The sequence below is a fragment of the Egretta garzetta genome, unplaced genomic scaffold (assembly GCF_000687185.1).
Source record: "Egretta garzetta isolate BGI_Z169 unplaced genomic scaffold, ASM68718v1 scaffold329, whole genome shotgun sequence".
Taxonomy (NCBI): Eukaryota; Metazoa; Chordata; class Aves; order Pelecaniformes; family Ardeidae; genus Egretta; species Egretta garzetta.
This window is the reverse complement of record NW_009269999.1, coordinates 4,179,181-4,201,533: the sequence shown is the minus strand read 5'-3', so window position 1 is coordinate 4,201,533 and position 22,353 is coordinate 4,179,181. Positions and strand designations below refer to the sequence as shown.

The 22,353-nt window shown below is 46.7% G+C and overlaps 1 protein-coding gene across 1 annotated transcript; it reads right to left on the bottom strand.

Annotated features, from left to right (window-relative positions):
• Window positions 1-666: 666 nt before the first annotated feature.
• TSPAN18 (tetraspanin 18) lies at window positions 667-17,355 on the bottom strand. Its single transcript, XM_035902945.1, has 6 exons — window positions 17,293-17,355; window positions 15,987-16,181; window positions 10,418-10,492; window positions 4,426-4,524; window positions 2,962-3,141; window positions 667-768 (listed from the first exon to the last, which is right to left on the bottom strand). The coding sequence occupies exons 1-6, from the start codon at window positions 17,353-17,355 to the stop codon at window positions 667-669; spliced, it is 714 nt and encodes a 237-aa protein (XP_035758838.1).
• Between the last annotated feature and the right edge of the window lie 4,998 nt (window positions 17,356-22,353).

The window sequence follows — 22,353 nt, the reverse complement described above, 5'->3', positions numbered from 1 at the left end:
GAGCCGGCTCCGCGATCCCTGCCCTGCACACCATTCCCACGGCCCGGAGCAGGCGCAGCGGGGCCTTCGTGGGGGCGGGGGGCTCTGCCCAGCTCCTTCTCCTTTGGACAAGACGGGGCGCTGGGGAAAGCGCCCAGCCTTGCCCCAGCAATGCTGCAGGGGCACCACTTCTGGGGTAATGTCGTGTCTGGTGGAAGCCCGTTCCTCAGAGACATCACCGAAGGGCCAGACGCTAATGCTGGATAACGGAGATGCTCTGGAGCCAATACGGTTTCAGGCTCTAAACCTAAGTTTTTAGAGGCACAGCTTGAACACATTAACCAAGTGACAAATCCGTCAGCTTGCTGGGGTGCTGCCCCAGTGAGGGCAGAGGCTGTGGGGGGTGTGGGGGCAGGCAGCGGGTCCCCGCATCCCCCATGGGCAGCGTGGCCGGGTGCGGGCTCCGTGGCGGGCCCGACACGAGGCGGCACTGCAGGCTTGCGGCACCGCAGGCGTGCGGCGCCCGTTATTTCCCTGCCTTTTGTGGCAAAGGGCCGAGCACCCGGCTCTCTCTAGGCAATTAAAACCAGCAGCTGATAACCTGCTCGCAGCTTTGCAGGAGCAAGGGGGAGGACCTGCCTGCTTGCCCATCTGCTGGACATCTACCGACGCTTGCTTTGCTTCTACTCACACACCCATAAGTACCTCAATGGCCAGCACTCCAATGGCAAGGGCTCCTGCCAGGTACACGTAGGTCTCAAAGGAGTTCAGGATCACAGTGTAGCAGCCCTAGGAAGGATAAAACGGGGTGAGACATGCCTGAGCAGCAGGTTGCGTGGCTCTCACGGCACAGCCCCAGCTCGTACAAGAGGTGCTCTCAGATCCAGGCACCACAGGCACGGCTCCCTCTTGCCTCCCTCACCCAGCCCCACAGCACAGGAGGCAGAGACCCCCAGGACAGTGCCAGGGAGGGGAAGGTTTTGCTCTGAGTGGTATGAGAGTGCTTCACACCCACTTAATTTTATTAAGAACTTGGGGCCATGCACGATAGCACTGCTTGCACTCACGCAGCATAGCCACCATCATCTTTAACGCCGTTTATTATTGCTCAATTAACAGCAGATAGATCTTCTGCAAAGGTTTCTGGAAATCACCAGCTTATCCCGGCCTCACAGTTCTCCCAGCCTAAAATTCCAACCTGCCAGCAAATTTCCCCAAATAGGTCACACAGAAAGAGAAAAGTAGATTGGAGTTTGTCCAATGTGAAAAGTAGCTCTCCTCCCCGCTGAGCATCTATGTCACACACGCACGATTCATCCCACCCTTACTGCTGGGCTGTTTCAATCACCTGATTTTTCCCTTGCACCCAAACAGAAAATGTCAGCGCTGCAGAGATGGCAGAACGGTTACGCCCTGATGTCCGTGCCAGGCCCCGCTCGCTGCGGGTGGGAGGCAGTCAGAGGGGAGCAGGGGGCAGCCCGGAGGGGACCCGCTCGCGAGGCAGACCCGGGGCGTGCAGACCCCTGGGGCGGGAACCGAGCTGCTCAAACCACGCTCTTGTCAATATGATACTGCTCAGCGGCAGCTCTGTTCCAGCCACGTTTCAGCCCAGTTTTCAGGGAAAAGCATCCAGCCCAGCAACAAAATGTTTGGTCGCTTGCCAGAACTCCAGCCTTAACGCAACTTCCAGCAATGCCCTGCTCAGCTGGCTACCAATGGTGGCAAGTGTGGCCAGCGCTGTCCTTCCAGTGTGGTCCCAAGAGCCTGACTTTGCTCCAGGAAGGCCTGAATTCAGCCATCAGTTGCTCGGGGGTGTCCCTCCCGTTTTACAGAATTGCCTCATGGTGTGCTTGACGGTGACACTTGCTGTGCACCCCGCTTCTTCCACCAACGCTCTGCGGTGCCGAGGGCTCACAGGAATCTTTCCCTTTCCATCAAAGCGGTAGGCCTCGGCATCACCACTCAGGGGAAGCTGAATCTGTAACCTGTTTTAACCCTCTCTCTCAATCTTTCCCTCTCTGCTTTTTGTCATCTTTCTCCTCTCCCTCTTTGCCATCTATTCACAGCAATCAGACCTGGCAGAAGCAATACGGTGCTGTCTGCCGTGATCTCTCTCCCAGAGCGCCTTTGCCAACCATTTCCAGCTGCCAGGCAAGGAACAGCTCGCACGCTGCTTCCAAGCTCCTTTCCTCTCTTTCACAATCTGCTGTCAGCTGCGGCAAGGAGGACCACTGCTCAGCCTGGAGAGAAAAGGAGGCTTGTACATACGGGCAGTACAGAGCTCAGCTGGCTGAGGGGAACACAGTCAGGGACTTTGCTAGGAAGTTTCTTAAACATGAAGTTTGGTGACAACGTAAGGGAACACGACCGTAGTATCAGTATCAGTGACGCTATGCTGAACTGTCCTGTTTCAGTCAAGCATTGGGAAAAATTGCCAAGTCGAGAGACGTGGCAAAAGAAATGCCCCTGTTCTACTGTAAAGAGTAAAAGAGCAGAGAAATGCAGCTTTCCAACACTTCTCTTCCTTGGAAAACAGACATGGTTTCCTGTGGCTGTTTAACCCTCAATCTTTTGGTTGCATACATCTGTGAACTAGATTGGAGCCGCTACTGCAGCCGCTAAAAGCAAGCTCCATCCCATCCTCACTGACCTGTGCTGGCTTGCTGATCAACTTCTCCGAGGTAGTACTAACCTTCGGAAACACACTAAAACCTGATGTAAAATTCCACCCCACCTCTCAAGCCCTTGGGAAAATCTTCCTGTTTCTGCCGATACAGCACAAGACGAACTTAGCAGCGCACACAACGAAAAGGGGATTTTCAAAATCAGACATATGCCGTGACTTCAAAAGCTGTCAGCAGAAGTGTAATTAGGGTGCGTCAGAGTGGTGTGACCTGCCAGCTTCGCTAGCTGCCCATGGCCACCCCAGGCACCTCGCTTCCCACTGTGAAACTCCTTTTCCTGGTGGTCAGCTCCCCTTACCTGCCGGTTCTGAAACCTCTCGATGCCTGCGAGGCAGGCTTCCTTGTCGACAAACATCCCTTCCCGGCTCTGGAGCTCTCGCTGGCAACAAGCCTCCGGTGTTGCCTTTTCCAAAGAGGAGTATGTAAAATGAGGGATAGCTTCAAAATCTTCTGGCCCGTTCACTCCGCAGCAGGCAAACTAGGGAGAGACGCAGAGAAGAAAGGAGGACAGAGTTGACACTTTGGCCTGAAAGCAGATACGAGAAATCCACCAAAGACCTATTCTTGTAGGGATCAAAGCTTTCAGCAAAGCAGAGACAAAACAACTGCTGTTTCCAAAGAAGTGGGTTGTGCTTGTACCTTGGAGCTTCTGTTTCATCAAAGCCTTTTTATAAAGTCCCACTGTTCCCATGTTGTACTGTAGACTCTAAGGTACCACTGGGAATATTGCCACGAACTACACAGGCCTTTGGAGCACATCCAGAATGACTTGCTTGAGATCACCCGGCAGGTCTGTAAGGGAGCCAGCAGCACCATCCAGGCTCCCAACTGCCCGTTCTCCCCACAGCTAATGGCCAGGATTGCTGCTGCTCAAAGGCACTGCTAGGAGATTCGAGTAAGGTCCCTTCTTAGGATTCAAGTCAGGTGTCCTTTTTAAGGATTCAGGTCATACTCCGACTCTGTCTCCTTTCAGTCAGCAAAAGAAAATGTCTTTATTAAAGTCCTGAATCAGCATGAAGGGCAGCAATCATCTTTTTCTTTTAAGATTAAAATTGACTTTTCATCTGTGGAGCCCAACACCCTACTCCTCGCTCCTGAAGAGACACTGTGGGCTGTCTGAGCACTGACTTCAGATGTGTACACGCACACATGTGCACAGAACGTCTTGCAGTAGCTAAGAACAACTCCAATTCCAATGACACAGTCGATCTGTAACCTGCCTGCAATAACAAAGTCAATTTTGATGGCTAATATTTCTATACTGAAAATACACCATTAGGCATACTCCTGCCTGATCTGCCACTTACCAACTCAATTCACAAGAGCAAACAAAAAACCCACTGGTTTGCACCAGTTTTGGCTGCTGTTGGCTGGGAGCAGCATTGAAGTATCCTCCAAGGTGAAAGGGCCCAGGTAAATGCAGTGCTGCTCAGCTGCAGAGAGCTCCGTGGCTTTCTGCGCCCACTCTTTGGACGCTGGGGGTACCCAGCCAGGTCAAACGCCTCAGGCTTTGGTAAGCCACAAAGCCTGACACAGTCCAGAAGCATCTCTTCTCAGGACCAATGGCAGCTTGCTTTGAGAAAGACGGGCTGCCAGCCAAATTCCCATCTCCCTCCCACCACCGCCACAAACCCTGGTGCTACGCTTGGCGCGGCGGCATGGTTGTCGCAGGCTGATGCCAGGCAAGCCAAGGGCGCGGGCTGAGCGGCGTGTTGATGGCCGCTGACCACGGGCAGCGTGGGACGGGCACGGCACCACTTACTGTGATCATAACAGAGTTCCAGGTGGAAGAGAAGACGTCCGTGTCGTTGTTCTTCAGGTAATGCTTCTTCAGCTCCTTGGTGAAAAACTCTCTGGTCAGCTGAAAGGCACAGACAGGTGGAAATGCAAAGGTTACCACCAGCACCTCTTTCCCAAGCGCTTCCCAAAGCTCTCTTTTGTGAACACTGGGGGTTGTTTGGTTGGCTTGGTTTTGTTCTTTTCTTTGCAAACATCAGAGGAGAAACATGGGGAAAGTCATTGGCCGAACCATAACTATATCCAGGATGAATGGTACTTGTTCAATAAAATCATTGCTCATTAAAAATCAGGGGTTGAATTATAGCTATTCTTGTAAGCAATGTTTGCATTTAAAGGTTGGTTGTTTTTTTGAATATTCAGTGGCATTTGAAAGTCTTTCATAAGTTGAAACAGGACTAAACCAGATTTTAGAAATACCTTCAAATCCACACCCAGATCGTAGCTCAACTTACTACGCTTCATGAGGTCTGCAACCAAAGCATGGTTTTCTCCCCACTTAGCGTTCTACACCAGTTAACTTCCTACTAATGACAGGAGAACTGCTCTGAGTTTACTTCCACGTGTGAGAAAGAAGAATCAAGCTCTAATACCAAACTTTCTTGGAATGGAAAGGAAGTAAAAAACATGTAATGAATATGAAATGTTCAAGTCAACTTACAAATCAGAAAAAAAGACTGTTTCCCTGACGATGCTTTAGATTATCTAAACCAACCCACATACAGGAAGAAAAAAATCCTCTTTATATTTCCAGTGTTTAAATAATTTAAACAGTTTTTCCTAAGGCCAACAATAAAAATGAATGGAATTTCATTTACTCCTGTTTACATTTACAGTAAAATAGAAAAACTGAACCAACATTTCTGCTCAGAGTCTCCTCAGAAAGTTAGGCACCTTGAAATCACATTTACTTAGGATCACTCTCTGGAGGACTAGTAAATGTACGAACTTAAAAGCCTTCTTGAACCCAATACTCCCAATTCATTCTTTCTACCTTTCTGTCACTTCAGGATGAAAATTTCAAGGAATCCCCTTTTCATGTTCCCAATAGGTCTTGACTTGTGTGGTCCCTTCTCTAAAGTACCTCGTGATTTGTGATCCACCCAGGCAAAATCTCTCTGCAAAGCCTCAGTGGAGGGGGTTGGACTTGGCTGGATATAGCGCTGCTCTGATGTTCCGTATTTGCTGGATCAGAAATTAAAAAAAACCCCCCCCCCCCCCCCCTTTTTTTTTTCTTTCCTGTTGTTCATACAGCGCTGCAGATGCAGTAATGTATACTGCTATGAGCTGGTTTCAGGTTCTTGATATGCAACGTGAAATATCGCACATACACATACATATGTATGAGATGTACGCGTAGGCACAAAAGCACAAGCAGAAAGTTGTTTGTTTCCTTTGTAACTCTATGAGAAAATCCAAGGAAAAAAAGAGAAGGCCATGGTGAGTCTTGAAAAGACCCCAAATATCACGTAATATTGACTTCTCTTTTACAAATACAAACGGAGGCCAAATTGAATGACTAAATCAATGCTGGGTAACACTTTGTCAGAAAGACTTGAATGATGTAAGTAGCTCAGTCTCACTACCTTTTAATGAGATACGCTGCCAAGTTCCTAAATCACTTTTATGAGACAGAGATTAACTCATTTTTTGATTTTGAATATTAAAATACCGGAGGATCAGAGAGGACTGGCATTTTCCTTTGGGAATTTGGTACACCAAGGGAAGGTCAGGTTAGAAGATGCTGAAACATGTCCTCAGTGTTCTCCTTTCCTTCCCTTTCTCTGTGTACTTTATCCATGCAGCATCCTACCCTGCAGAGACAGCAGCACATTTTTTTGATGCTTGGCTGTTTCTGAAGTGCGGACTTTGAAACCGATATTACCGTTGGTAATAATCCCAGCCGGCTGCCTTTGGCGGGGTCTAAAACAAAAGAGTCATTTAAATATAAAGTGAAACCTTTATTTTGACAGCAGCAACCCCAGAGGAAATTGTACAGAGTTTGTGTGCGATTTTTACGAGCCTTGGCCTAAAATAAAGCCTAGTGCTGAAAGGCTAAGTTTGCCAGGAAAATAACTGATTCCATTTTGTTGCTCTTAAACTGCTTGTCCTGAGAATCTGAAGTTCAGGAAAATGTGAAAAAAAAAATTAAAAAAAAAATAAAAAGAAGATTGATCAGCAGAAGCATCTTTCTTCTTTTAAAAAATTGCTGACAAAGGAGGATAAAAGTCAGCAAGACAGTCCTGCTCACACGCTGACGGCCCCCCTCTCGCTGGAGCTACTAACGGCACCGATGAGGTCTCGGCACGTTGGAGTTCTATAGCAGGAACTAGTCAGAAGGGAGAAAAGGAGCTGCTAATAAAACTAGCCCTTCACACACACTTCTGACGACACCCTGGTGTCAGCCACAGGCATGAACAACACGGGGCCCTTCAGCTGTGGGGTTTTTCTAGCTGTCCTGGGGGCAACGTCACCAACACAGAAGCAGCCCACGCACGCGTACATTTACACACCAGTGAGTGAAGTGGGGCTGTTTTGACTGACTGGTTCAAAAAATAGCTTGGCTGGGATTACTGCAGCCAGATGAAGGGTATTTATGAAAAAAAAAAAAGGGCCGGCACCGGCCAGGAAGGTCACAGCCTTATCGTGCAGCACCGCGTTCGAGAATACTGAATGCTGTGCGAGAAGCTGGCTTCCTTGTGCCTGCTTGGAAAACAGGACACGCTCCTGCCTATCTGCATATGCTGGGAGCACCCTAATGTTTCTGACAGGGCACAGTGCTTGTCCTGCAGGTACGGTCACCAGTGCTGCACTTCCCACTTCCACAGTGCCTTCCACCCCAGAGACCTCTGGCTGCCCAACTGAGGGATGGACGGTTCATGTTCTTTGTTTTTTGCCTTATGCCTGAGGAAACAGAGATATCAGGAACCAAAGAGACTTGCCTATTAAGAGCCAGAACAGGGGCTAAATATCCAAACATCCTGACTCCCTCCTGAGCTCTGCCACGGGACTCATCTGTTCCTACCATCCCGCTTTCCTGCTTGCCAAGACAATTCACAAAGAAAAAGAGTCAAACATCCCTCCAGGGTTTTTCCCATCCATACCTCTGAAGGGCCTATAATGCGCAATTCCTGTCCATAAGTCAAAATGCTCTTTCACAGCCTCTCCCTATTGTTCATGGAAGATCTTATTTTATGGGGAGTCTTCTAGATGATGAAGAGTTCTCCACCCTCCCAAACCTCCTTTACAAAGGAAGAGAAACTCTGGTAGTCCCATAGCTGATGAACAGCATTCCTCTTCAGAGTCTGCTTTTAAACAGTTTTTTGGGAGTGCAACCAGGCTTGCAGGTCACAGCAGCTCTAGTACCACTTTCACTGACCCCCCCCACTACACCCTGCTTCACTGACGCTTCCACTCATGTCAAATCTCAGCAGAAAACATCTCTTTTCTCCCTTACTTTTGTCTCTTAATTTCTTTCACTCCCTCAGCTATTAATAATTTAACTCCGCTGAGTGTTTGGGAGCTAGTTCAGATGTAAAGCACTATACAAGAGAAAGCTGCACTGAACCTTATCTGGAAAGCGAACAGATAGAGTGTATCTTTCTCATTTTATGCACCCAGTGAGGCCACAGCCATATGGGCTGGTGCAATGACCATCACGGGAACCCACTTGGGAAGCTTCCAAGAAATTTAGGTTGCCTAAATGTGCATTTATGACCACACACCTTGAAAGTAACTCATTTTGCAGGGAAGGGGAAAGCACATCTGAGCCTGACCTTAAATTGCTTCTGTGAAGGATTCTTCCCACCATGGGGTCACTGAAAGACCACCTCTGTCCCCACAGACATCCTGCCCAGCCATCCAGCCTCACCCTAACTCAAAGATGACAGCAAAATTAGCCACAAGTAGTTACCAAACCAGAGGAGCTACCACCAAAACATATAGCAACAGCAAAAACAAGGGGTTTGGTTTTGTTTTTTTTTTAGAAGAAACCTGAGGAGAGAGCAAACGACAAGAATTCGCAGACCGAGTTTAACTTCTGCATAGAGCCATCTCCAGCTATGCTGGGATGTGACATTCTTCATTCCTTCCCATTTAAGCCCTTCCTGTCAGTCATTCTGACAGAGTGGGAAGCTGGTGATACAAACACGGAGACAAGCTCAAGAAAGATAAAAAGTTTGTTCGCCTTCAAGTTTTATCTCACAAAACACCGCAAGATGCCACAGGAGCCTAGAATAACCACCGCGACCTTATGTTCCGAGGTAACACATCCTCACGTGCCCCACGGCTCCCACGGGAGCGAAAGGTGCTGATGCTTTGCCCGTAAGCAAGGCTCAGGCTGGCCCCTCGCGACTGAGGGAAGAAGGGAACAGCCAGCCCTGCCTACAGTCACCCCACACGCAGGACCCGCAGTGAGCCCAGCTGGTTTCTTGTACCTTCCACCAGTTCCCTACTGGGGAGGCGGGAGCAGTCAGCTGCCGGCTGCTCGCCCAGCCCCAGCTCACCGGGGGCTGTGTTCTCTCTCTGCCGTGAAGCCTGTACCTGGCTCTGTGGGGCAGCTTCTACGTGTGCGGTCTGAACCAAAGGAATTCTCTAAAAACTCCTGAGAGCAGAGCTGTAATGGCCAGAACACACCAGACCCCCCGTGCTGCAAGCTATTTATGGAGTGGTAGCTGTTCCCATGAGGGCATGGTCTCAAAATCTACGCTGGAACGGGGCACCCGCTCTGTGTACAGAGTGCCGTCCCTTCCCCGGTGCCTCCAGGTCTGAGGCAAAGACCACCAGCTTATAAAGGGAAAAAAAAATCCTCTCACTGCCTCCCCGCAAGACCATCCTACTGCACAAACACTGCACTGCCTTGCTGTGAGCTTCCTAAGTCTTTATTGTTTGCTTATGAAAGCATGTCCTGGCTCGAGAAAATCATCATTATACATTGCCCTTCTATGCTCATGCCACATTTCTCTCACGTTCAGTAGGGGGAATGTGCTGTATGTTCTCTTACTACTGGCAGAGGCCAAATAAATACTAACAGTCACTAGTGACCACATCTACTGGCCAATGCTTCTTCACAGCCATTGCTCAGAGGGGTTCAAATGCTGGCCTGGCTTGAGAAGGATGGACCTAGTTCAGTGAGGCTCTTCTTTGCACATGTGGGAACATGAAAAAAATGCACAAACCTTCGCTGGTTAGAGAAACAAATGAGACCATGCTTACTACGCGTGTAGTAAAAGCTTACTACTGGCACGGTGGGGTGATGATGGCCATATAGTAACAGGCATAGCAGCAGAGTAGAGAAAGGCTACATCATATGAAGCTGTGGAGAGAAGGACCTGAAACTTGTGAGCAGGTCAATATGCAAGGGGTCCACCGATGGGACTCAAAATGGGACATGGGGAGCCTTGCTCAGGGCAGGTCAGGAGGGGTATCTTACAAGCAGCATTAAGAGAAATCTGGTGAGCAGCAGAACATGAAAATTCAAGAAGGAATATGATTAGAAGATGCACAAGAGAGGTTTTGCACTGCAGAGCAAGCCTTGGCTCTGTTGGGAAAACAGGAGGTTTCACTATTAATATTAATATTAAACACATGCTGTACTGGAGAAAGAGAAGAGTTGCTTTTAACCTTAGTGTGACTTCATTATAACGAAGTTCGCTCCGATGGAATGTGCAGCTGGTTTGGCTGCAAAAGAATCAGGAAGACTCTAAAAACTTGAGGATTTAAGTAGTCCCTCAGTGTACACCTCCTGTGTACGTAAACCATCCGCCCTGAACACACCAGGTTAGTTAGCATTCACTGGCTTGCCGGCAGTTCCGCAGACTGAGGGTAGGAATGAAGCAGGTTGGTTGGTATTTGAAACAAACAGTTGTTCTACAAAGGCATCAGCCACCATCTAACACCATGCTCCAGGGGGTACAGTCCCACTGGGGTTCCAAGTTTGCCCACCATCGGATACTTACGTTTTCTCTGAAGATAAAAGCCAGGATTGCAGCTGAAAGCTCCGCCAAGAAGATTAACAAAATAAACATGAAGAACTGGAAGAGAGAAGATAAAAAACAAACCACAGACATACCATTAGGTGCGTGCAGTAGGTAGTAGGAACACATAGTTTTCCTAGTCACCAAAGAGATGGAAAAAATAACTGAGGAAACTTTTTTCCCCTGATAATTAAAAAAAACCCTATGAGGCAGTAACCTGGAGCAGACACAGCCCCTCTCTGACCACATCACAGCACATGGGAGCTTGTGATGCTTTTGCCTGGTTCTAACAGGTAAAGGGGAACAAGGCTACAGGACCTGTAGCATTCTCTGATAAATCTGCACCAGCTTAAAACAGTAAAGCCTACTTTGATGGAAGAAGTTATAGGATTGTGTAGATGCTCACACAGGGTTAAACTGTCCTGACACAGGTGTATGCATCACATGCATACACCTACATATGCACGCACACCCCTCATCACAACATAAACAACATAAACAATTTCACTGTAATATGATCATGGCTCATTTTGTATGAAAGGAGGTAGCGGGACATATACTCAAGTATTTACACCTATGACCAAAAACGGACTCTTTTCAGAGTATTCTACATTTCAGGACAAAATTAGCCTTGGTTCATATCCCCCTCCACACAATGGGGCTGCACTGAGTTAAGCGTTAACCATGCAGAACCTCTACAGACAGTTGATAACACACCACCATAATTTTAATTTCATTATGCAAGTATCAGCCATGTCTTGTACAGTATCCAAAGCCTGCATACTCGTATCCTTGAATTAAGGGCACACTGCAGACTTGACAGAAAGCAATAGCCAGCAGATTGAGTGGTAGCAAAACAGAAGCAGGTATCCAGTTTGAAATAAAACTGTTACATTTATGTCATCATAATTCTGCGGAAGAGAAATGAAAGCAAACAGAGAGGCATGTGGTTGTTCAATTTAAGCTGAAACTGTATTTTCATCCTGTTGCCCTTGCAACCTTCTGCTGCTTTGGTCGAAAAGCCTGGTCTTCAGTCTCACTAAAGGCACTTTGTTTCTGTGATGTTACCAAGCCTGAGCCATTCACCGTGCCTTCACCACCCACCCCACGGAAGAGGTCTCATCCCCAGGGAGACTGATGCCTTGCTGCGAGGGTGCCGGCCCCGGGACCTTGTCTGCCCAGAGCGCTCGGGTAGCCTGGAGCATCTCCCACCCGGGATGAGTGCTGGGACTCCTGCGGGCTCTGCCATCACAGAGGTCCGGACTCAGCCTGTCTTTGGGACCAATTCTCAGTTACATCGATGCCTTGTGCTAGTTTGATGCTGCTTCAGTCCATCACAAACAGTAAAAGGAACAGGCAGGGATGTGCCCTCTAACATCCTTAAAACAACAAATGTTGGTGCTGAGGAACAAGTATGGAGCAGAAAGTGGCTAGGCTCACACACTCTCCCAAAATCACCTTTATTTCCATTCTTGGAGACAAACTTGTGGGCTTGAGGAACCATAAGTCTGAACTAGACAGACATTTTTTACATTCTTATTGCCATAAAGAGAAATCACCATTTGAGAGTCAGCCCTTCTAAAATTCAAGGATCACAGGAATTAGCCCACAGACCCAAAGATGATTTTACAAAACTGAGCGAACGTTTAGAAATTAACTCAGATTTTGGCACCACATGAGAAAAACAGGAGTGAATGGAGAGCCCAGTAAGACCACATCACATGGAGGGTAATAAACATGTGGTACATGTTACCAGTGAAGGTGGTTGGAGCAACAAGTAGAGATAGCCACAAGAGAAGTCTGGATGGGGTTTTTGTGTGAGAAGGTTATTGAAGGTCTTTCTGAAACAGAAGGCAGGCAGATGGGTCCAGAAGTATTATTGTGATCCCCGAGCAATGATTTATAAACAGTGTCTGAAATGCTGCGCACCATGCATTTCGGTAATGGAGAGAGAATTCAAACTACCTGCTTGGAATGGGAAAAATGTCACTTGTTGCCAATTATCAGAGCTGAAAGTGATTTTTCCCCGCTGGAAAAGCGCATGCACCACCCCATCCCATTTGTCTTCCCGTTTCTGCAGTGAAAAGAAAAGAAAAGGAGCCTGGGCTCAAACGACAAAGCAAGAAGAGTCAGATGAGCGGGGACTTCGGATGCTAACAGAATGCTGTTGCTTGATTTTGCTGAACTAGTTAACTCTATAATTTATTCTTACTGCTGGAGTTTTCTGTGTGGCTTCTTTTTTTTCCTGCTCAGAGGCTGTTTTGTTTTTAATTTCACCGCAGGAGGGCAAAGAACAAGTGATGAGAATGAACGATGCTTTGCGAATTCACATCATCATCCATCAAGGGATCTCAGCATAGTCACTAAGAGGTCTAAGGTGGTGATCAAGTGATTAATCCCATCACCCTGCTAATTGCATTTCATTTACTGATTACTGGGAGACACATGTTCACCCGAGCTCCAGCACAGGTCTGTGCAGAAGTGGAAGCAGCCATTCCCAGATTATCTCTGATAAGCTTCATTATCATTCCCAAACTGATTTACACTTACATTGTGCAGTCTGCATTACAGATTTGTAACAGTTACTGTAGAAAAAACACGAGCAGCCATTAGGGCTGATGAGAAAAAGAAGATGGATCATCAGTGTTTCAGAACTTGCTCTCATTCTGCATTTTAAGGAGAGTCAAAATCTGCTTATTATGTTTTGCTTCCCAAATGTAAATTGATTACTGATATATGAGAGCAGTAAACAGCCAACTGGGTAATGTACAGGACACAGCAGCCTCATGTTCAAATCCATGCTTGAAACCCAACACGTGAACACAGGTACCCCCCACATCCAAGGTGAACATCCTGAGGAGCAGGGTCTCGCATGTTGGTCAGAAATCCTGCCTGAGCTCCTGGTGATGGTTATAGGTTTATCAGAAGTTTCCACAAATCAACATTTCATCTTTCTTTTTCACAACTTATCTACTGTTCCAGTTTCAGCAATGCTGTTCAAAAAAGAGCAGCAACTGCCTTTAACACAACGGACCCACATTTTCGTGCTGAAAAATTTCAGGGGCTGCTGCATCCATTTTGCAAGAGTGCAAAATAGGATGCCTGCACTCAAAACTAAGCCGAATAAAGCTAACATGGACTGTTCTTGTGGCAAAGCTGAATTCAGTCCCATGGTGCAATGTTGTATGCTCAACAGCACTTTGGATGCTGATTTTTATGGTGTTCTTTTTGCAGTCAGAAGGTCTTCAGGACAATGCAGAAGTGATTCAACATCTGATTTGCAGGCCAACGTTTGCTGCTTTTTGTGAGCCAAGTCCAGATGCTGGGGAATCTAGAAACACTCCACAGCCTTATGCTTAATGCAACGTGTTAGGTTCCACAGTGATGTTCTTTTAGTAAAAGACAAGCAGCTTAATGAAAAATAGAAGTCCTTGCAAACACAGAAGCCAGAACCCAGAGAACATGCATTTTTGCATCTGTCTTGTCCCTTCTATCTTCCGTTTACATTTGGACTGAAAGCTTCTTCAGATATACATTATGCATCGCTGTGAAACCTCACTCAAGCAGCTCTCTGGCTCATCAATTCTTTAACAACTTTATAAGTGGACTTGATTTGATCTTGCAACTTCTCCCCAAGTACTACCCCCCCGAAGCCTAACACTCTCCACTCTTCGCAATGTGTTCCCAGTCTTTGTGGCATACGCTCACGAATGCTTTACCTTTTCAATGCCTAAAACTTACTCCCATCAGACTTCTGGTTTCACAGATATTTTATGCATTTTAAGATCAAGTGTTGTGGCCCCCCAAAAAAGCAGAAATTAGGAACATATCTCTGGTATCAGCACAGATCCTTGTCCAAGTGCTTCCCTGCTGTTGGATGTGAGATGGCAGGTTGTTTAACAGAGTTGACTTTGATACCAGAAACCCTGGAAGACCTGACTGAAGTGGAACACTAATTCCTCACCCAGTAATTACTTTTAGAGTTTCTTCTAGTCTAGGGCATTACTTCCAGCCCATGTATTTCTCACATTTCAAGTACAAAATAAAATAATCATAAAAGTAAATAAATAAAGCAGCAGGGCTCAGAACTATCTCTAAGAGTCAGAAAAGTGACAACCACAAAACTGAGTGCACTGGTGTATAACTAAAACACCAGGAGGACCGTTCAAACCATGCTGTAACTCTGTGATGTTAAATCAGGGCAGAGCTCCCTCCAGCCACGTCCCCAATCTGTGTGCAGTGGACATGGTCCAAACTGAAAATATTACTCTCCCATTCACTTACAATCAATATTTCTCATCAAACATAACTTTCAGTTTCTTAATTTGACAGGGACAGGCTTTGAATAACCTCAGGCTCATTGGGCCTGATCCCTTGCATTTTGTTAGGTTCCTCTGGGCAGATCTCCATGACTTCACAGGTGATATATCTGGTTTTCTGATTTACTTCTGAGATGAGTCACTAGAAATCAAACCCACAATGGCTTCCAGAAAAGGGCTCTCATCTGCAGGTTATGAATGCAAGGTGTGGGTGAGCCAAGAGCTGGAGAGAATTTATCTCAGTGAAGCCATGCTCATATCTAGGAAAAAATGCTTTTGCATTCAAGAAAGAGGACTTTGCTGTTGTGTTTAACGTTAGAAACAAGCCTCTTTTGCACCATGAAGCAGCTGTGCAAGATACAACCATAACAAAACACTGTAAGATCAAGATTTTAAAAAAGCAAAACAAAACAAAAAACCCAACTGACCCAGAGGGAGAAACAAAAGGTCACATTTGACAAAAATGAAAAATAAAAACTGATGATCTTTGTCTTTCAATACATAACTGGTAATGCCTTCCAGTAAGAGATAATGGCTGGAAACCCTGAAGTATCAGAACTTACGGTAGAGCTCAAAAGCGACTTACTTTAGAGGCTAGCTCTTTGCAAACAGGACTCGATGACCACACGGGCTGAAATTTAACCCTATCATTCAGGGGAAAATTTGCCCCAAGATAACAAAACTGGTTCATTTTAGGAGCAGAGTAGGCTGCATAAGGGAGCGGCCAGCTCTCGAGAGCCGCAGCGACAGGCCACCACGCAGCTCTGAGCTGGGCATTTCTGCTGGCATGGGGGGCTCTGTTAGACGGATGCTTCACCCTGCGTGTTCCCTCTGCGTTGTTGTGAACCACTGAGGAATGAATCCACGAGTGGAGCAGTGGGGTTTGGGTGCCCAAGGGAGGACCCTTTCAGGTCACTTTATGAAAGTAAAAAAGAAAAAACCCACACAACCAAATAGGACCATTTTGAAACGAAATTTAACAAGGTCAAAATACACTCCCAGACTCCATACTCACTGGGCTCAAATCTGCTATAGGGAAAAAAGCAATTTTTCTGTATTTCTAGCTGTGTGTAAAAGTACCCTAAGCCTATTTGTTATCTAAGGGAATAATGGCTACAATAGCAATTCATGCACTTATCACAGCATCATCTATCTAGTCACCCCCATTCTTGGCAAGCACCAAAAGGCCAACAGAAAATGCAAGGACACTTACAAAAAGCAAGGACACTTACAAAAAGCAGGAGGCATTTGTTCTCACGGATGGCACCGCAGCAGCCAAGGAAACCCAGCAGAAAGAGCATCGCTCCCATAGCCAGCATGATGTACGCTCCCGTGAAGAGCAGAGGGTTGGCAGCCACTATCTCTCGAAAACCTGTGGGATCCACGATGACCCAGATCCCAACTCCCAGCAGGCACGCTCCTCCCAGCTGTCACGGCATGAGGAGAGGAAAGAGAGGAAGAGAGGTCAGCATAAAACAACTGCTGCAGAAAAAGTGGATTCATTGCTATCTTTTGATCAAAGGTGTTCATTTGAAGAGTTTGTGTTTCTCCATGGCATATATTCTCCACCGAGCAGGTGACTGCTGACACGCCACTCTTAGTATCTCTTGCTCATTAAATGAACTGTTTCATAGAATCATAGAATCATTTGGTTGGAAAAGACCTTTAAGATCATCAAGCCCAACTGTACCTGTCCACTACTAAACCATGCCTCTAAGCACCTTACTCACCTGTCTCTTAAATACCTCCAGGGATGGTGACTTGACCCCTTCCCTGGGCAGCCTGTTCCAGTGCCTGATAACCCTTTCAGCAAAGAAATTTTTCCTAATGTCCAATCTAAACCTCCCCTGGTGCAACTTGAGGCCGTTTCCTCTCGTCCTATTGCCTGTTACCTGGGAGAAGAGACCAACACCCACCTCTACTTGTAGAGAGCAAAATGCTTGCAGCAAAAAAATTTGCTGCAAAAACACCTTTCTTCCTTGACACGTCACTCTACCAACTGTTTACCACCCCCCTAATGCTGAAAGACCGAGTCTCGAGCTGCTGCCACATCTGTGGGGGACTGCCCAGTGAAGGGGCACACATGAACCATGCCCGCCAGAGAGGTGAGGGTGGCTGGGTGCTCCCACCCTTCCTGTCAAAGACAGGAGAGAGCAACAGGGTCACTGAGAATGACTCTACATACAGTAGGAAAATGACTGTATTTCCTAGCGAAAATCTCAGCAGGGCACCCGGGACTAGAAAACAATTTCTTCTGCCATTCAAGGATAGACCATGTACACCACCAGTTACAGCTTTCCCTCTGGCCTCCCTGGCCAAGGACAGGAATAACTCAAACAACAGTGACCACTGTGCTGGCTTGCTGAATGTCTGAGCATCTTTGGATGCTGCAAAACACTCGGTGATTATTAGTGCAAAGCTGAGGGGGTATCTGTACCATGTCAACTTCCCCGAATCACAGCAGCCTATCCTGCTGGGGAGCAGCAGGCTGCTGGAAGTAGGAGAATTCAGGAGAGAAAGTGGATTCTAAATACTTACAAATATAAAGAAATTGAAAAGAAACATCAGATACTTCATGCAGCTCAGACAGTCCCCCTCCATGGTCTTCAGGCTCCTCGATCCGATTCTTCCTGCAAAACACCAGCACTTCCTCAGCACACACATTTTTTATTGGAGTGACACAATCCTATCTCCATTTGTATTTCCCCCAAGATCCTGTGGAGTTCATTATACAGAAGCACTCATTTCTTACCTGAACAAGGCAACAGAGCACAGGCTAGTAAGAGATAATGATCGCTGCTAAGTCCCTTTGCATTTTTCCAGGTCTAAAGGTGAACGCAGATGTGAAGAGGAAGGTTGCAGGAGAGCAAAGCTCCAGCTTTGCTTGCAGAGTGAGATGCTGGGGAAAAAAATATCACACTGCACATGAAGGGTTTTTTTTCCCCAGTCCCTAAAGCCTGTCAAGTCTAAGAAACACTGAATCTAACTGCCTACTTCACGCCAAACAAGGTCCTATCAACACCGGAGCCAGAAGAAGCTGTGCCCTCTCAAAAGACTCACAAGCATTTGGGACAGCTGGCTCCGTACAGGCTTGCTCTACAGAATGAACGCCACACAAACACGGATAGCATTTTCAGGGAAACTTGCAGGCATGTGGAGGAGCTAGGCAGGGAATAAGTGCAGCATGTGGACACTGGGAGGGCCTGCAGAGGCTGTCCTCACGCCGGGACTCAGCCTGGAGCACACCACCCGCTGGCCATGCCATGTGAAATGTCACGGTGCCAGCAAAGTCCTGGTGCTCCACACCCCACCCTGCACAGGCCTTTTGCAGGCAGAGCCCATGCATCAACGTTAGTAAGCTTTTAAGACCAGGCAAAAATGTTACAGAATCTTAACCAGTTTTGAAACTCTCTGTCTGAATTAGACAACAAACTGCTTAGGACAGTGCTCCTATTGGAAGAGCAGCTATAAATCCTGAACAGGTGAGGCTACATTGGAAGAAAGTTTCTGCTTGCTGTTTAATGAAGTGACTGTGTCTCCCAATATGCAATTATATCACCAAGTACCCTAGAGGGACTGACAAATACATAAAATAGCAAAACCCTCACTGAAACAGAAACTAATGCAGCCATGGCACCATGCACAGATGGATGCATACATATGCAAACACAGAGGCACAAGTTTGCTTAGCTCCCTAGAGGAGCCTTCCCAAAGCCCATGTGCTTCTTAACCCATCTCTTTCACAGAATCATAGAATCATAGAATCGTTTAGGTTGGAAAAGACCTTTAAGATCATCAAGTCCAATCATTAACCTAACCCTGCCATCCCACCACTAAACCATGTCCCTAACCACCTCATCTACCCGTCTTTTAAATACCTCCAGGGATGGAGACTCGACCACCTCCCTGGGCAGCCCATTCCAGTGCCTGACAACCCTTTCTGTGAAGAAATTTTTCCTAATGTCTAACCTAAACCTGCCCTGGCGCAACTTCAGACCATTTCCCCTTGTCCTATCGTCCGTTACCAGGGAGAAGAGGCCTTTTTCCACCGCAAATGCCATTCCCTAAATAGACCTGCATCCAATGATATGCTATGCTAGCAAAGTACATTCAACATTTCAAAAGAAAAAAACAGAAATTATCCACACTTTTCACCAGGCCAGAAATAAAACTCTTTCTTTCACTGAGCTGAGAAAACCCATGGCAGGCAGAGCTCCCAGCCAGATTTTTATCATACGGTGTGCGTTTGCTGCACTTCTTTGACTTGGTTTGAAAAACAAATGAGTTCCTTCCTTGTGGCAAAGCAGGCAGGGACACAAATGGTGGGACACAGAAGCTCAGGCTGACGTGTAGCTGCTTTCCCTCGGCATCTCCGCATGCCTGGGGCAGAGCAGCAGCACGCCTCTGCGGGCTGGGTACTGCCGTTCGCTGGAGGAATCCTGAGAAGATCCACAAAGCCAGCCTCACAGTCCACCTTGCTTCTGAAGAAACACAAACCTGAATCTGAACCCGAGAACGAGGGCAATATTTTTCTTGACAAAGTTTATTTTCTTATACCTGTGATACACAACTCTCCTGCCCAGAGAGACTCAAAGCCAAGACTGCGACTGCAGGAGATGGAGTGGGGCACAGAGCTCTGACATGGGGCCTGGAGGAGATGCTCACAGCTTCCTGACAGTGTTTAAAGCCATGCCTGCAAATCTCACAGAGAAAGGAGATCTTGAAGTCCAGAAGGGTAAGGAGCTGGGGAGGGAATTCTTCAGCTTCATGGGAGAGGTGAACCTTCAGCTCCACCAACCCATGAGCTTGGACACTATATAGGGAGGGATATGAAAATACAGACAAATGGATAGGATACTGGAACTTCAAGAGCCCCACAATTAGTGGCATCCAGATGTTCCCATCACCAGACGAAAAAGTTATGCTCCAATGAAACAAAGGATGGCTAAATCTCAGCATATTAGCCAAAGTCTGAAAGTTATCCGAGAAACTTGTAAGTCCTGGTGCCTTGAGCACCCACCCATATGATCCATATCACAGTAGCCTTAGGCAAAAAAGGAAGAGAAAGCAAACCGGTTCAGTCATATTGTGCCACTTCATCTCGCTGCAGAGGCACCCACATGAAAAACATTGCCTGTGGTCCAAGAAACAGCAGCCTCTGAGTCTAACGTTGTCTTGCTGCTTTGTAGGGTTGATAAATCACATTCCCACCTTACTTTACTTTCCATGTCTGGGTCTGCTTCCTCTGCAAGACGAGGAGGCTCCATTGGAACCACTCTGATTTACATGAGCTGAGTGCAGGCCTCCTTTTCTTTTTCAAAGACAAACCTACGCTACAATGCCTTGCATTGCTCCTGCCCATGCATCCACTCAGTATATTAAAATGTTTTCTAGGCGTGAGCAGGGAAGGGAGACTAAATTTGTTGAGCAATCAGGTCCTGAAAATGTCAGTGTCCAGGCCACGTGGTCACAGCAACCTGGGAGCAGCATGAACATGTGGGTGCTCAGCTTTGACAAGCGAGGACTACTTGTTCGCCTGGGCAACACATTGCGCTGGGCTCAGATTTGCAATTTCTAAACCCACAACGCTTCACACAGCAAACAACTAAGTGCAACCCTACTAACTGTGCTGTGCCTCAAGCCAGAAACACACCCAGCGGGGCTTACAGATCCCAAAGTCCTTCAACTCAGGATGCGCAAATGGAAGTCAGTGGCAACAGTACGAGGTCTGGGCCAGCAAACCCAAGAACAGAGCATGTTAGGGCTTCCACACCATAAGGGCTCAATGCCAACTTCCAAAAAATGCTAACCCACTGACCTGATCTGAGAAACAGGAGCTCTGAAGGACAGTTTCAGTGCTGGAACTTGGATCTTGGAGAGACCCGCACAGACCAGCATAAGACACCCTTTCCAGTTTCTGCTGGGTACCCAGATTCCCAAACAGCACGTGCAAGATCACCATTTGGATCTTGTGATTGTGCTGACTAAAACAGGGCAAATCAACCAAAAGCCTGATCTGACCTCTTATGTAGCACTTAAAACCGTTTCATGTCAGAGCTCGAGCACTCCAGCACACATGAGATCTATTACCATCTAGTTCATATACGCAGTAGTGCTCTAGACTTTGACGAGTATGCAACTAACACTATTTACAAACAATGCAAGCAAAATGCAAAAAATGTTAATTACAAATAACGTAATTGTGAAACCCTTTTGTGCCAACTGCTGCCTTACTAATTAGATGAAGGAACCTGAAGTCCCTGATGACAGGCTGCATGGAGAAAATAACAGACATAAAAGGACAGTCCTGACCCACAGAGCCACTTTTTCCTTCCACTTTTTTTTAAGCCATACACGCAAAAGGCAAATTTTCAAAGTTACTCCTACTAGACGCTGATGCAAGTGTGATAAAAACTGAACGCATGTCTTAATCTACCTTTTAAAAATATCTCCTCTCCCTCCCTCCAGGCCCCAAATTTGTGACAGATTAAGTTCTTCTCTGCAGGAGACATTTAATGCTAAGCAAACATTAACAGTCAGAACTGCAGAAGACAGCGGCTGACAGATGCTTTCCCTGGCTTGTCCCATCTCAGACCGGTGAGACATATGAGACACATTTGTTTTTGTTTGATATGTAGCTATAAATGTTCAGCTTTTTCTTAGACAGATTATTCTGCATTTCTCCTCCCCTAATATGAATTTTATCTTGCAAAGTGATGGGGAGGCTAAAAATCCCAGCAGTGTAGCCAAGAAACATACCCCAGCTGCTGCAATCAGTTAGGGATAAAGTCTAGTTTTTCAAGGCAATGCATATTTTTGTTCTCCAGCCACCATTTATTTCCTTCCTTCTGACATTTGCTTTTGCATGCCTTGCAGCTACCTTGAACTTCACATATCTGAAGGCAGCTGCTCAACCACACTCCCAAAAACTGCTTCCAAGTTTCTCTTTGCTACCCCCAACACTTCCCTCTACCCCCATATCCCTTTCACACTGGACTGAAACCCGCAGTTTCACTTTGATTGCTCCTTTACCTTCACCTTGGGGATGGAATCACCGAAAAACTTAGGTTGGACAGGACCTCTGGATGTCCTTGAGTACAAAAACCCACCACCTCCAACCTGGGCCAATTCCAACATTTGATCCTACTTCAAAGTTAGAGCAGGTTGTTCAGGGTCACATTAGTTAAGTTTTTTATACCTCCAAGGACAAAGAGTCCCTGGGCATCTCTTCCAATGTTTGACCACCCTCCTTGTGAAAAGATTTCTCAAAACAGCTGTCCAAGGTGTGTCCAAGTTACCATGTGGTGAAAGGAACAAGAGCATCCCTCAGATCCGCCAGTCTATCCGAGCTCTCCAGAGCACCTTATCTTCACCAGTCTCAGTCCTTGTACCTTCCATATCGTACCACTCCTACCCTCTACTGAAAACAAGTGGGTGAACCATTTTCCTTGCCTACCATTCCAACCATGTAATCCCCACCCTAACATACCTTTGCACACTACTTGTATTTCACTACATAAAATTCACACATTGTCCACTTGTCTGATGGCTCAACACACTCTCAAATACTTGATACAAACACAGACTAACCCAATTGGA